Source organism: Centroberyx gerrardi, chromosome 9, assembly GCF_048128805.1.
Source record: "Centroberyx gerrardi isolate f3 chromosome 9, fCenGer3.hap1.cur.20231027, whole genome shotgun sequence".
Classification (NCBI taxonomy): Eukaryota; Metazoa; Chordata; class Actinopteri; order Beryciformes; family Berycidae; genus Centroberyx; species Centroberyx gerrardi.
Window position 1 is genome coordinate 14,440,123 of NC_136005.1, and position 17,187 is coordinate 14,457,309.

At 42.4% G+C, this 17,187-nt stretch overlaps 1 protein-coding gene across 1 annotated transcript; it reads right to left on the reverse strand.

The window, feature by feature from the left end:
* Positions 1–6,122: 6,122 nt before the first annotated feature.
* sec22bb (SEC22 homolog B, vesicle trafficking protein b) lies at positions 6,123–11,200 on the reverse strand. Its single transcript, XM_071921952.2, has 5 exons — positions 11,037–11,200; positions 9,128–9,237; positions 8,666–8,826; positions 7,622–7,768; positions 6,123–7,395 (listed from the first exon to the last, which is right to left on the reverse strand). The coding sequence occupies exons 1-5, from the start codon at positions 11,109–11,111 to the stop codon at positions 7,241–7,243; spliced, it is 648 nt and encodes a 215-aa protein (XP_071778053.1). The 5' UTR covers positions 11,112–11,200; the 3' UTR covers positions 6,123–7,240.
* Between the last annotated feature and the right edge of the window lie 5,987 nt (positions 11,201–17,187).

Here is a 17,187-nt window from a genome sequence, read left to right on the forward strand (position 1 = left end):
AAGGAACCCTAAAGCAGAATTGACCTATTGCAGTATTGTTATTCCTCTGACAATCAACAGTTTGATTTAGATTTGTGTACAGGAGCAAGTCTCTAAAGGCAGAAATATAAGGCAGGACTCTAGTCTGTGATGCCATCAAGTGATACTTCCTGGAGCTGCTCCAGACTAGGAAACTGACTTTGAATACACTGTGATATACCCCAGGGGGATTTTCAACACACAAACATATACACACACACACACACACACACACACACACAAGCACACGCGTACACATCATTAACAGGCATGTGCGTGCACACACACACACACACACTCACATGCACACACACACACAGAGTTCTCGTTTGTGTGAGAAACTCAAACATTCCTTAAACAGTCCTCTAAAACAGTCTTTTAAAACAGTCATCTAAAACAGTGTCCTTAGGATGGATACAGCTTTACTGGCTTATTGCAGGAAGCAAATACTAAGATACAAACAAAATAAAAATGTAAAGTATGAAACATGTACAGTAGCCTAGGTATGTTGCGGTGCAACAACTGCATACAAGTAATGGAAGTGCAATTCTAACACTGCTGTTGATTTATTCAGAGAATAATTTCCAAAAAACAAAGAAACACCACATATTTCCTCAAACATCACCAATTGGAATCACATTTTGACTTCTCACTATGGTTGTTAGATCGAATTCTCCACAGTTTATCATTCAGAAATGACAAGAGTAATCAAGATTGGGGAAATATTGACCATATTATGGTCACTGTGGCCGTGGCACTGGGTCAAATCAACCAGAAACGACCATGTCACTTATAATTCTGTAATTCTATGTAATTCTTGTCAAATGTTTGCCTGAGATTCTATGATTTGTTTGCTTTGTATTCCCCCACTCTCTAGTGTAAATCAATGGGGCTGGACACACACAGCTTGAAACCTTCTGTTAGTTATCTGTTGTGAAACAGACTGTAAGGAAAGTGTTTGTGGGGTGCTGCAAGTGATTTTTCAGGAAAAAAAATTCATAGTCTCATTCACAATTCATTGTGAATGAGACTTCTTAAAAGCCTGAAGTATCCCTTTAGTTTCACAGAAATAGGACCACTGACGTGACAAAACCATCACAGACAGAAAACGTGACGATAAGATCAAACCACAACTTTTTCTTTGCAGTGGAGAGAAACTTTGTGGTAGTTGTTACTGCCTTAAGGGTCGAGGTATGTTTGAGGGGCGGGAGTTGATGTGACTGATTTAGGAAAAAAGAGTAATAGTAGAAGACCTGAGGTCAACGCCATGACCTCTGCAAGTAATACACCATAACAAATATACATGCATGTTGCTGTGAGGTTATTTGTATTTGAGAAAGGTCTTGAGGAGGGCAAATTCAGATGCCAACTCCCACTCTCGGTCCTCTGAATTTCTCTCTCATACCTTAACACACACATACACGCACGCAGATGTATGCACACATGAGGACACTTGTGCACGCACCGACTCAGAAACACACACACACATACACACACACACAAACATACTGACACGCACATCTTAGCCCCCCTTGCAGTCATACTCTGGTCCCTGAGGCCCAAGGGTGCGCTAGGTCAAACTAATCTGCCATAGTTCATGATGTTTAACACACAGACTGGGTGAGAACGCCAGGCAGAGGGAAATGGCAATGAAAGGGGAGAAAAAACATGCAATATCTGGGTTGAAGTTACCTAGTTACCTAGTGCATAAAAAGTGTGATTATGTGTGTGTGTGTGTGTGTGTGTGTGTGCGTGTGTGTGTGTGTGTGTGAGGACATGTGTAGACCATCTTTGTGTGCATGTCTGTGTGTTTAACTCAGATGTTGAAAGTTAGAGAGAGTGTGAAGTGAGTGTGCCTGGCATATCTCCATTCTAGGGTTAATTGTATCATAAATCCACAAGCTGCTAAAGGACAGGCATGGCTGGCATTCACACCTCAGCGCCCGCTGTCTCACAGGCAAGGCGCAGCATTGTGTGTGTGTGTGTGTGTGCGTGTGTGTCAGATAGGACACTATTAATAAACCAACAACACCATCTATTTGTAGAAAACAATTAATGGAGAGGCAAATGTGAAACACTTTTCCAACTATGGGGAAATGTTGCTCCTCATGTAGCCTATGGTTTTAGTTCTTACTTGGCCCTACACTTCATTGACACACACACACACACACACACACACACACACACACACAAAGTCTCTCTCTCTCTCTCCCTCTCTGTCTCCTATCTCATGTTAAGTCCTACACACACTGAGCGCAATTCTAGCACACACACACAGCATGGGATGTGGGTAAATACGTAGTGCTGGGAAAACGATCGTTTATTACATTGGTTTTATTACACGAGCGAAAGGTCTGCTTTTTTCCAAATAGACTCATGCATCATTATGACGGCAAGGTACGGGAGGTCATCAGTGATCACGGTGTAGGTCTGCGATGAGGTGATAAAAAATACACAGAGCGTGGAGCGGGTCCAGGCCCAGGGAACAGCCCTGCTCCACACTCCACACTGACCCCCCCTGTGAGAAGTTCCCCGTTCCCAGGACCCGGTGTGTACGTTGGGGGGCAATAACTCACTCGGTCCTCTGACTTCCTCTTTCGGCCTTCTGCGTTTTATGGCCGCTCCTCTCCTCTGCCATACAGCTGCTGTCTCCGCAGCTTCCCTCTCTCTCCGATTGGATATTAGACAGGAGTGTGAGAGATGAGGAGGAACGGGGGAAGAGACAGGGAAGCAGCTGGGATGAGGAGGGAAGCTGGCCGGCTTTCAGGGGATGGCCCATTTTTTATCATTGCCATTACAGGAGACTAAGAGATGGAGACAAACTTCCCTTGTTGTGGCGCAGATTTTACTGTAACCCCCCCCCCCCCCCCCCCCCCCAACCACCACCACCACCACCATCACATTGAAAAACAGTGCAGTGGGCAACCAACTTCTTTAAAAGCCTTCTTCTTTCAAAGCTATGGGGGAAAAAAATGAGTTAAAACGACAGAAAGCTGCCTTTGAAGATTTACAGTTCGTGTAAAGGATTATTTAAGCCTCGGTTAAAATTGTTTCTGTTTTTTTTTTGCGTCACATCCTGTCTAGAGAGCGAGGCTTCTATAAAACACCGAACCCAACACAGTGGTGTCAGGGTGCGCAGGGGGGACAGACCCTCTGCAGACAGTCATTCTCCACAATGTGCCCTCCCATTCATGATATCATATCTGTAAAGTCGTGTGGGCGAGGGCACGGGGGAGGAAATATCGAATTAGTAACAGAGCACGCCATGTCTACATGTTTGTCTAAGAGACGCTTCAGAGCTGTGCTGCTCTCGCGATGAGGCTGGTCCGCCAGAAGCGTGACTGAAAATCTCCCACTGACCACAAAGAATTCCTCTTTAGCTGTACGATAGCGGGCTCGATTTGGCATGCTGGAGAACGCGGCTTGACGTTTCAGCGAGTTGGGTCTCACATGCAGTGAGTGTGACTCAGAGGCCAGGTCAAGGTCATGCCTTCTCAATGTCCTGTTTCTTTAAGGTTGCACAAGAGCTACGACGAGTCGAGTGTGGGCGGATGGTCTTGTGGTTGTGAGCATTTGAGTCTTTGACAGGAAATTTCATCAAGATAGGTTAATATGAGCTGGCTACTGTATACAGTATACTTTTTGATAAGAAAAAAAAGAAAAAAAAAGATAAATGTATAGAAGGGACGGCATCCTTTATACTTCTCCTGGTGTGTGTGTGTGTGTGTGTGTGTGTATGTGTTTAAATCAGTTTATGGTGTGTTTAGTGCGTGTGCAGTATTCCTGACCCCTGATCACATAAAGTATTTTAATCCAATCAGCCTCGTTTTCACATGACTGTCACGCACTCTCTGCTGCCATGGTAACCTGCAGAGGAGGGAGGCAGGGGGACAAGAGTAAGAGAGTGGTACGTTGTCTTTTTTTTTATCACTCTGACATTTACACACACACACACACACACACACACACACAAAATCACACACAAGGATTCTACATGTTACCCGTTATTATGCGGTACTGGGCCTTCCCTTCCTTGTTTTTTTCAGCTAAAGAGTTATACAGTAGTTGATATCTGTGTCTGTGGTAGAGTTTACAAAGATACAAAGCCTGACTTTGAGGAAACTCTACCCTCATGCCCTTTGACAGACTTAGCTTAAGAATCTGTGACAGAGGAAGACAGTGTAGGCGAAAAGACTGACTGTTAGACAGAGATAGAGGTGGGAAACGACCAACAAGATATTTGTTAGTTAAAAGTGCTGATTATATATTAAAATATGTACAACAGGAAATTCAACAGTTTCTGCTTTTGTACTCAGACTTTCAGAGGGCACAACACAGAGCATCCGTGTCCTACAGACGCCTTTAATGTCTGTAAAGTCAACTTCTCCGAAACTGGGTGAAACTGGTTGACTTTCCAAATGTCACCGATGTATTTTAACATTTTACATTTTACAACGTATTTTCAGTGGTTCAGTTTAGTCTCAGGATACTGAAACATGTTTGATATGAAAGGGATAGTGCCAGTGCCTGTTCATAACAAAAGTAAAAATAGAAAATACTGTAGCATAAATGCAAATTGATAAATTAGAGCCCCGCAAAGACCAATTTTTGCGGAAGTGGAAAGAGTATGGCACGTGAACAATGTGCCAGTGGGTTTAAGTGTAGCCGACTTCTCCATGTAGAGAGTAAGGCTGGGCAAAAGGTGATAGACTTGTGGGATATGAATGACAGATAACATATCCAGGTCATGCATGTGCTGCTGCTGCTGCTGCTGCTGCAGCACTGTGAACAGACAAGACAGCAAAGATGACCACGATATCTGAGAGATATAAAGGCTTTAATCAGTTAATCAAGTGTAGCGCAGAAAGTTGGTTTAGTTCAAAACAGTTCCAAAAAAAGTCAGTCTTCATCACTATTGAGGCCAAACACATTAAAGCCCACTTCCCTTGAGAGGTGAAAAGGTTAGCCTGTGCCCTGTGGTTTGTTTCTGGCACGCTACCCTCTGCTACTTATCATTTTGCTCTGCCATTTCCTGTTCTAACTCAACTTACAGAATCTGACTGCTGCTGTCAGCTTATAGCAGTTATTGCATTCACTGTTAGGTGCCAGAAGCCTACATCTGAGCCTGTTTTTATTCTTTTTTTTCCTTTTTTTCTTTTTTTTACCCTAGAAGCTGTAGCCTATATTTTTCCGTCTTTTAAAACTAACCTATGATTTGGAGCTCAGCAAACAGGAGGCAGCAGTCAGCAGCAGAAGTCAAGGGGTGTGAGAGCTTCACTTTCCACCGGCATCACTGGAAGAATAAGCAAAGCACTCGACCTGCTGGTCAACAGCGGTACAGTCAGATTACTTTAATGGTGGCACATGCCAACTAGTATTGCGGTCAGTTCAGTTAAGGAAGTAATTTTTCTGTAATACTTCAATAAATTCATTAAAATAAAAAACAATAGTATTGGAAGTAAGACCAACAGCCTGCTACCTAGATAGTCAACATAACCCATTTCCCCTAAATCTTCTGTGGGTCTGGAAGAATTGATCAGATATATCAAAATAATGTAATGATACCTGGGACTGCCCCCTGAGTCATCGAGTTGCCCACTCACTATTTGGGGTTGACTAAGACTTTTTTTTTTTTAGTTTATCAGTTTTTCTTTCATGTTCTATGAGTTCTTTCCTGTAAGTCTTTTGCATAATTGCATTCATTTGCAGGACAGTATTATGGAAAACCTGTTTCAGAGGTTATGTTTGGGTCACAAAGACGTTTGTTAGTCAGAGAATTATGAATTTTACCAAATTTCATCATAATTTCTACCTCCTCCTCTTCAGATAAGCTACTTGGGACCAAGGTAGACCTTCCCTTACATTTCAAGAGCAGTATTATCTCAATATCTACTGAATGTGTACAGTACTACTGTACGTGAAATAATAGCGGCCCAATAGAGACCAAAAAAAGTTATTTGTAGTACTGTATGTGCATTCTGCATAGATGGCTTAACCTACAGTGTGAACTGAACTTAACCTTTCGATGTAAGCATCATGCCTTGCAGTTGAGGAACAGAACATGACTATCATCAGTTGAAATCAAGGTCCTCTGACAGAATGGAAACATTTTTTGTGCAAATCATTTTATTCATAGATAGCAGAGAGAACAGAAAAAGAGAAGCTCTCCTTTCCAGCCAGTAGCGGAGGCCGGCTACCTACAACACCTGTGAATCTCATTCTCAGCCTTAACCAACTTTTAAATGGAGCCTACACTTGTGTAAACTTTATACAAAATAAAAAGGACCCCATCAGACATCAACTCTTTTTTTATGCCTGCAGAAAGCTGCTGGTCCACACAGTCACGTTGCAGGAGATAGAGGGAGTATATATATATATATATATATACTCATATTACAGGGTTATAGACATCCCATCACAGCTAATAAATCTACCAAATCAGACCCAGGCAAGACTGTTTGCAAGGCTTCCATATATTTAAAAAAACAGCAGTGGTCTACTTAATTAAATTAGTCTATGTTGTAGTTGAGCCAATTCAACTGCCTAAGGATTAAATGTCTAGCGCACTTTCATGTTTTTCAAATATTTTTAACCGTAGTACATATTTTGTCCAGGCCCACCAAGCCCCCACAACTACGTTTATAATAGTAGTGTTAATGAACGCCAAAGCCCTTGTGATGTCTTCAGGGTAAATAAAATTACGTTCTTACTTCTTGTCTGTATTGCTGGACAGTATACATGATTAAATCAGCAAGGGTAGGGCGGTTATCACACAATTTTGGTAGCACACAAAACAGGAAAGCTCTTTTTCTCTTCATTTGTTTTCCACTTACGCACACGTTCAAACATTGAAAAACAAACCAACCACCCCACACGCTCTCTCTCTCTCACTCTCTCTCACGCACACACACACACACACACACACGTACACACACACTTCCTCTCTCCATAACTCCAGGGTAACTACTAGAGCACTACTGTGTAATTATTAATAATAAAACTCAGCATCATTACATCGTTTATCTTCATCAGATCACAGATCCATGGACAGATGGGAACAAAATGGGCGGTGGTGGTGTGTCTAAATTCAAAAGTCTTATTAAGAGCAGGGATCCTGTTTTTAGTCGAAGGCGACAGCTTTTCTTAGTGTCTGCAGACTCTGTACAGCTCTTTTTTTTTTTTTTTACTTCAAATCCCGCCTTCCTCTTCTTCTCTTTCTCTCTCAGAGCCACCAGAAACGTACATAGACAATGAGCATGATGAAGAAGACACCACCGGCTGCCAGCTTGGCGTAGGTGGAGCGGGTGTTCAGGTACTTGGCATCGCTCCGGTACTTCTTCGACAGGCTGGACAAGTTACTGGCCTTGGAGTCCAGTGCTGCGGGTGAGAGGAGACCAGAGGAAACAGAATAGTAGGTCAAAAGCAGGAGAGAGAGAGACAAATTTAATATGTAAAGTGGGAGTGTCTTCCCCCGTCTTAGTCTTTGCACTCGGTGTGAAATAGAGAAGCGTCTCCGGCTTTCATTATTCATTGTGAGAGAGGCACACCGTGCATCAGTTCGACCTCAATAGACTTCAATGGGTCGGAGATAACATCGACTCACCGGAGAGAGCCTCCCCTCTCTGCAGCACCTCCTCTATGTTCGCCACCATGATCCTCTGGACATCCTGGAGCTCTGTGTTGATGTTGCCCAGATTCCTTCTCGCTCGGCTGTCGATGTACGACTTCTTGGTCTTCTGGATGTATGTGTCTGGTGAGGGAGAGAGAGATAAATAGGAGATATACAGGCAGTTAAATGGAACCCATGTAGCATTTTTCTGAATGGATTTCACTGCCAAGTTAGTTGTGGTAATGACCGTCTGCACTTTGTTCTACAGCCCTGCTAGGCTGAGCTGTATCTGCATATTTTATCATTTCCCTTCCCTGCTGGTTTTAATGTGTAACTTGATAGTCTACTGGAAAGATTTCCGGACAGTCTGCAGGGACTTGAGCCTGGTAAATCCCAAAACAGACCAAATGAATTGAGTGAATTGAATTGAATGAATAAGTTGGGGATACTTTTTTTTAGGAATCCACATAAAAATGTAGTGGAAAAATCGGTTCCCAATGGGTCAGAGAACATAAAATAGAAAAAAGTGGGAAAACGTACAATCCACAGAGCAAGTAGTTTATTTGTGTTAACAAATACAAGCAGGCCAGGTCAAGGCCACTTCAAAGCAACAAATGAACACAAATATACGCTTGGTTACTCAGTTACACGCGTTTCAAGCTCTGTTGTCATGCTTTTATGTTTTGTGTGGACCCCAGGAAGAGTAGCTGATGTTTTGCATCAGCTAATGGGGATCCTAATAAAATCCTAAATCCTGCCTGAGAGCAAATAGCAGATAAACTACTTGTTTTGTGCATTATACGGTTTCCCAGCCTTTCTATTTTGGATCCTTATTTTAGACCAGCATTTTTTCCCCCAGCATAACGTGCTGTCACAGTTAATTATACAACATATTAATTAGAAAATCTTAAATGTAGCATAAGAAAATGCTTAATATGTTGTTAATTTGAACAGTAGGGCAACTGCTGCTCTCCTTAAACCCAAGCTCCAGCCTCCCCCACCCCTCTTCATCCTCTCCTTGCTCTCCTCCTCCCTTACCAAACTCGATGAAGGAATAAGGCCGGGACACTGTGGGGACCTTCTTTCCATGCTGCTCATGAAACTCTGCCTGCAGGTCCTCTAGATAAGCAAAGGCCAGCTTCTTGGGAAAGCCGGCTTCACACAGCACAAGGTAGCACACTCCTTTCTCTATAACATAGCTGGAGAGAGAACCAGGGGTGTGATCAGAATGAAAAAACATATAAAAAAGCTGCTATGAGTAGTTTATTGTTATACAGTCAAAGCACACTGAGCATGTTTTTTTTTTAGGTTATTTTGGTACATGTCTGAGCTTCAGTTTTGCACAATTACTGCAAAATTTTCAAGGAACCATTACTCAAATGACTTCCCAAAACTGATGCTCTGGGAGAGAAGTGGTAGGTATTCTAAACGTATTTTACTGCGTCATGGCAGTCAGCAAACAAAAGATCTTCTGAAGTGTGCCCATTAGTTTGTACTCACTGAAAGGCCATGGAGCCGGCCTCTAAAGTGCAGCGTGTGGGACTCTGCTCGTTGAGTTTCCTGAAGAGCTGCTTAGCTTGACTCTGGTACTGCTGAAGGTCCCGGCCCAACTAAACACACAGCAAACCAACACCGGTTACCACACAACTCACTCACATCTCACACAGTAATGGTACTGTTGTGCCAGGGCAAGAAAAATCAGTTTAGGGCAAGAAACTTTTTTCATGCAGCTGCCACAGCGACATGTACGCCCCAGAATTGACGAGCCACTTTCACTATTTCACCAGCAGAATAGAAATAAATGACAAAACTGAAGTTTGGTGACCTGCTTAAGTGACTGAGGAGACAGATATAGCGCCCATAGTCCAAATTTAACAGCATTTGCCTTGATGGTGTTAATTTCTTGCCCTGCACAGTGTGTAGTAGGTTAATACTTGGTGTGATAAATGAAGGACTGAAGACAGACTCAGCAATGTGATGCCACATCTGGGATTCAAGGCAAAGTTCACTGTGTTTCAAAATAGGGCAGAAAGTAACAGCTGTTGCAGCACCTTCAGTGATGGTACACATGCTCTGCTACCATCAATAGTTGTTTGTTAATATTATATACAATATAAGTGTTTTTTAATATCAGTATTTGGCTGGTGGATGGTATTAATTTCTTGGGTGTCTTTGACCCCGATTACTTAGAAATGTCACATGACTGAGCCTCACTTTAAAGCAACACTGTAGCATCACTGGTGCGTCACAGAAACACATGTATGATGTTGAAGCACAGAGCAGAGTACGGTGCAGAGACGAAACAAACCTTTTCACTTCCCTTTGTGAGAGCAAGCAAGAGAGCGAGGGAAACATGTTAGTCCTGTCAGCAACTCACACTCAAAACATGATACAACAGCGTAACACGTTACATTCAGGCAGCCCAACACACTCCCAAGACTCCAAAGTGCCATCACGTTTAGGAATCTATAACTTAAAGGGGAGTGCCACCCATTTTAAGGGTTCACACGTTTATTTCTGTGCCCCAGGACAGTTCAGCCAGCGTTTGAACTTGCACCACTCTTTCCTAAAGCTAGAAATCTGAGAGAAAATCCTTGAATTAGTGATGTCACTGGGATGTAAAATCAGGGGTTGCTCCATAGACAATGAATGAGGCGCTGACTTTGTGGAGCCATATGATGCTAAGCTGAGTTGTTGCATCAAAATGAATATAAGTATGAACCAGATTTGAAATGTCATTTGGGTGCAAGAACTAACAGAAACATCAAAGTCAGCGTCCCATTTATTGTCTATGGAGCGCTGCCAGATTTTACATCCCAGTGACATCACAAATTCAAGGGTTAGCTTTCCAGTTTCTAGCTTTAGGAGAGAGTGGTGCATGTTCACAAGTATTGACTGAACTGTCCTGGGCCACAGGAGTTAACATATGTAAATTCTTAAAATGGGTGGCATTCCCCTTTAGGCAGTTTGAGGAATGAGTCAAATGCTTTAGCTAAATAAAAGGTACATATAGTTGTGTATAAATAGGTATTACAGGAAGGCATGTACCCATCACCCAGTAATCTCTTCCTATAACATCGGATCAGTTTCATGTAATGGATGGCCATGCCCTTGCCTCTTCAGAGAGCCACATCTGGAGGCAAGCCATCTTGTGAGTTTGGCAGTCACAGCTGGCCAGCCTGTTATTTAGCTAACAGCTAAGTTAGCATTAGTGTCTCTACAAGACATTGCATCAACTACAGGAGGCTAGGCCCGCACTGGGAACAGCAATCAGATAGAGAGCACAGCGGCCACGTAGCTCGTCTGGCCGTATCAAGGTGTTGTCGACACTGCTGGGTCAACATCCACTCAGACCACAAACAGGACAGCAAGTGCAGAAAAAGGTAAAAGCGGCTGGAATAATAATAACCTGCTCGTCTTCCTGCATCGAAGCGGCCAGCGGCAGGCCGTCCGCCAGCCGGGCGATCATCGTCAGCAGCACCATGTCTGAGCCGTTTTCTGCCTTTTCTCCCACTGCCAATAAAAGCTACAGGTAATAGCGAAGAGTGTTTGACAGGCTGTAAATTGACAACACCACAGTACTGACGCGCTGAGCTGGCCGGAAACGCTAGTGCTTTGCGTGTCCCAGCTAAATCGTACCGGGCTCATGCGGAACCAAACGGCCGCAACTAAAGTTCCGCTAAAGACACTTTCCCCAAATTAAAAATCGCTGTGATATTTCTATAAGAATTGTGGTACTAAATTGTGAGTTTATAGTATCCTTATGGTACTTTGGTACTCCTATGGTATCACTATCCTGTGGGATATATAGTTTATAGTTTTGTTGTGATATTTGTTCCTCTAGAATTTAAATTAAGATTACTATCGTTTTTAAAATTAGAATGTAGGCGTAGTACAGTATTTTGTTTATTTATTGTTTAAGGAGTGTAAACATAAAGACGATTTTTTAAATTCTTAAAAACTGTTCTTAAGTATTTACTGGTATCAGTATTGGCATTAGTATTAGCAAATTCTAAGTATTTACTATGAAAATATGCACTTAATATTGACACTTTGTATTCTCTATGAATAGTAATACAAATTCAGTCTGTTTCTGTTTTGGCAAATAATTTCTCCACTGACTTATTCATAAACTACAAATTAAAATGTAAACAAGCAAACATACAGAGTAATTGTGTTTATTAATTAAAAACAAGCTCACTAAATATTTTAATGTAAATATTTCTCAACAAAATATGCCCCGTGACTTCAAGAAGAAATGGAGAAGGAGCAGCTTTTGCCCACAGCAAAAAATACAGCTTTGTCAGTTGTTTTCCAATAGCTGATTTTTTATTTTATTTCTTAAAGTCAAGCACGTTAAGAAGCCTCCATTTGAAAGTGATGCTTCCATATACTGTGGGATATTATATCATACGAAGTTATTCATGGTGTCATTGTCAAGATAAAAAAAAAAAAAGTAAGGGTCTGTGTTCAGCCCAGACACATCTATACTAAATCAAACTAATTTATGACAGCCTGATTGATTGTCACTATTAAAGCAATATGTGATGCTTTTATTGTGAATATAAACTCGTAGGGACAAGTTGAAGCAACCTCTCTCCTCCAAACAATACATGCTGCTTGATTTGGCTCATTACATAATACGCCAACTTTCCCTTTCAGTTTATTGTACTGAGTGTTATCATTCCTGTTATTTCTTCCCTTGATGGTTCCTGCAGTGATGACAGCAACTTCCTGGAACAACAGTTGAGCAGATGGGGGCCGGTGGGCTTTTCTGATAGTTGCAGGTCTATACAGTAGGCAGCAGGGGGCAGCATTGTTCAACACGAGGGTGGGACTTGGTGAGGAAGTAATCAGCTGGAGCACGAAGAAATAGACAGCTGGCATCACCTTGGAGAGAATTGTCTGAAACACACACACACACACACACACACACACACACACACACACGATCATTATCTTGAAAAGGAGAGGCAGGGCCAGGGCGTTTTTCTTTACAGATTTTTAAATGGAATCAAATAAGTACACACACACACACACACACACACACACACATACACACACACATGGTTGCCCTGCAGCTACAGCCATACACTGGCTCCTCTTGCTCCTCTTGCTCTTCTGTCAACAGTTGCCACTGTCAGTGATGCTCCAAATAATAAAGTGTGTGTGTGTGTGTGTGTACATGCATGAGTCCAAGTGAATGAGTGAGTGAGGGAAGCAGAGAGAAAGAGAGAGCTACTGTCCAGATACTGAAACAGTTCACAGACCTCTCAGGACCTCTCAGCCTTTAAACAGTGACAGGACAGAGAGTCAGGTGGCGAGTCCGCAGGGCGTCACAGTCGCAGGCTGCAGTGCTCACATGACACACCCACACCCACACCCACACCCACACCCCGGGACACCCGGCGTCTGCCACAGGGCCTGTCTGCCGCCTGGTCACACTGTGTAGAGGTGCATATCCCTTCATTGGATATCTGATAGAAAATCAACTGTTAGCTTCTAGTTTGGTTGCATTTGTGTTTGTGCTCAAAGCTGACCAAACTATCCAATAATGCATTGTAGAATTTAGAAGTCAAGTATCAAATAAGGCAAATAAGGAGTGTGTGTAATAAGTAACAATCATATCCTCTACTTATAATCAGTTTTTATTCTGACAATTGGACTGCAGTGCATGATGTCACGGAATGACTAAGTAAAACTATAAATATTTGCCAGCTGCTCCTGGATCACAAAGGATATTACTGTAAATCCCTCCTCAATAGGTAGAAGAGGACTGTGAAGGCAGGGGACAGGGAGGAAGGTAAGTCTGTCCAACGGGAGCTGAAGAGGAGCATTAAGGATGGAAAGAGCTCCTACAGCACCAGGACAGGACTGAAAACAGTTTGCAGAAAAACAGTGTGAAGGAGGTGTGGAGTGGGAAGATAAGGATCACTGGCTATGGGCAGATGAGATAAACAATGGAGGGGAGCAAGGACAGAGCGAACGAGTTAAACCTGTTTTTTATTTATTTTTACAGGTTTGACATAGGAACCCTGGGTGGGTTGTGGCCTGAGGGGGGGGGGGGGGGGGGGGGGGGTACGGTAGGGGCAGTATAGGGGGGAGGATGAGGCCCACTCCCTCTATGGTGACATGATGCAGCTACGGAGCACCTTCACCATCTACCTCCCCCCTCCCCCAAGGTGAGACACGAAGCTCTTTAGGTGATCTGCATCCTGTCCCACCGGCCCGGTCTTAGCCAACAAGGAGGATGCTGAAGCAGTTTGCCTGCCTGCTCTGTCTGTACGAAGTATACAAACTGTCCAGGAGGACCTTCACGTTCCTCTGCTCTGGACTAATCTAAACAGAATTGCTTGCACGGATTATACATCTATCTATATAACAGTATATACTGTATGTCACACATATACAGTATGTTGGTACATTTTCTGCATATGATTTGGTACATACTGTATCTCTAGACACTTTGTTCTGTACATATTTCAATCCACACACATGTTCTGATATGATAGGGATCATGAGAACAGATGTCAATTTATTTATTGTCACTTCTGTACATATGGTGCCTCCATCTGAGTTTTTTAAAGTTGGACAGCCAGTAATGCACATACCCAAATCTGCATGTTCTGTACATCATATCTACATCAATAAAGTGAATACATTTGGAACGTGTATATATGTTTTACATTGCACATCTACTGTACATATTCTGTACAGCATATGGCCCTCTGTAGACCCATTAAAGTGAATTTGAGCATATTTTCACATCTTGTATATACAGTATATGTTGCAATTTTTCATTGATTTTCGTCATATTCTTATATTCCTCCTACTTGTTGTATATTGCATACTGTATGTGTTGATATTTTTATACTTTTTCCCTTTATTTCATACTACACATATTTCACATCCTTATTACTGCTATTTTGCACACCCTCTTATTACTGTAATCAGTACTTTTATGTTTCATGCTTTCTTGCATATATTTCTACTTCTTTAATATGTCCTTGTATTGAAATTGTGGTTGAATATGTTTACATAACCACCATTTGCTCTATTCTATGCTCTGTTTATATTCTATTTTTATTTGCCGTATCCCTTTACTATTTTCAGCTGCAACAGACAAATTTCCCCACGGGGATCATCAGAGTTTCATCTTATATTACTGTTCGTCTCCGTCTGTTCCCAGGCTCCATCTGTAAACATGGCACCAATCCTCTTACCACTGCAGATGCAGGTGCACACGAGCATGGCAGGGATTCAGGTTTCTGTCACAGTAAACCCACTGAAACTCATCTGAGGATGGCCAGGTGACTTACAGTGCAGACGTTCATTTTTACAGACTGGAGACGAACATGATACTAATACTAATACTAGTCCTAGTACTAATACTACTACTACTACTAATACTAATACTAATACTAATCCAAATGCTAATACTAATGTTAGTAGTATACTAATACTAATACTTATTCTAATAGTAATACTGATTCTGATACTAATACTGATAGTAATACTAACACTGATACTAATACTAAAACTAATACTAATAGTGATACTGATACTAACACTGATAGTAATACTAACACTGATACTAATACTAAAACTAATACTAATAGTGATACTGATACTAATACTGATACTATTACTTCAACTACTACTACTACTACTACTAATAATAATAATAATAATAGTAATTATTCAGTCAAAGTCAGCCTCTCCCAAAGGTACAGGCTAAATAATTTTGATAATTGAATAATGACTTATATTAGATCAAGATTACATATTTTCCTCCATGTAACTGCCAACAGTTGATTAAACCCCTCCAAAACAAAACAACTTGTGACTTTTGATTGTGGGAGCATCAAACTGTGAGTGAACACCCAGGTACTGACCTCTCATGTGTTGTGTGTCCCCTCGGTGGACTCACTGTAGCCGCACAGCTCCATCATGAGTCCCCCAGGACACACACTCCTCACCCAGGGACACTGCAGCTCAGAACAAGGGACACAGCCTGAGGCTAAGGCTGCTGGAAGACACACACACACACACACACACACACACACACACACACACACAATATACACTGCACTATTTTGACTCCACACTGTTCTGGAAATATGCACCAACTCATGTGGAAACATGACCTGAACAAGCTGAGCATGAATAAACAAATGCAAAATAAATTACTGCAAATGAGACAGAACTGATTTTTTTTGGCACACAGCTGCAGAATCCAGAGATGGCTGCTGTGTCTTAGTGGCAGAGTTTTTCCCAAACGCACAGGTGAGCTTTGTGTCTCACCACTGTTCCTCCATATATCTGTTCTTCACCCAGAACAACAAGGCCTTGCTGCAATAAGGAACCGCAAGACCCCAATATGAGATCTTTTACAAAACCAGGGAGCAGTGGGAGAAATCACCACACTGTGACTGTGAAATATAGATTATGTTTCATTTGTTACAGTTTTTTACAATTGGTTACAAGCATGTCTCAATGCTAGACTCACTTTTTCAAAACTCTTCACACTGTTAGCACAACAGAAGTCTATGCGGACCAAACTGTGACTGACTCTTGCCTTGCTTTACTGTAATACCACAATACCATTTGCTTACAATGAGTCAATTCCTGTAGCCTGATGAGAAGTGCAAAGATTTCTCTGTGAGTTCCTCAAACTCTGTGAGTGTGTTTCCTGAATCCTGACCAACCGTTTCCGGCTAAAATCACACAGCCGTCTTTCCTGTGCCTCTTTCTCATTCCATTTAGTTCTTTTCTGCCTCCCAGTGCCTCCCTCACGGCCGGAGGCTCTGGAGGTGTCAGAGAAAGAATAAGCAGAGAGCACTGTTCTCAGGTATGATCCAGGTCTCAGTGAGGGCCAAAAAGGGGAAGGATTGAGGCAAAGCATGGGCTGAGATGGTCTCAGTTTTCTTAACTGCCAACTGGCAGTTCCAGAGTCCCCCAGCAATAATGTGATAAGGACTGCTGGAGCGAGACGGATAAATCTGGCTAGATGGGTTCCTACACTGGAAAGTAGTGCCATGTCTAAGGGGCCTATGAGCTGATGTGACAATGGGGCTGGGAGAGAGAGACATAATGTAGCAGTCAGGAAAGCAGAAGTAGGAAAGGTAGTGTAAGTTACAAGGTAATTCCTAGACAATCCTAGCCGTGTGTCCCTATTCTCTGGCTTTCCCTCAATAGACTCCCGCAGACAGACTCCCTAGTCTTTGTGCGCCTGGAGTCTTTGTGCGCAGAGGCTGACAACAAGAGGCTGACAACAAGAGGCTGACAACAAGAGGCCGGCCCCAGGAGGCTGATGCTACGCCTGACACTGTAGAATGACTGTGGCCAATAAGTACCGGTTCACCAAGTGGAGCTCAAACCACTCCCTGCAATTAGCAAAAACTTGAAAACTAATTAGTCTCCCCCCAAGTTTCAGCTAAGCTACTCAGCACCAAACCAGTTTCAAATTAAACACAGATTTAAGTAAAACAGAACGATAGCACAGTAACAAACAAATAACTCAACAAGTGCTGCTACATCCCAACAAAATGTGCTCTACT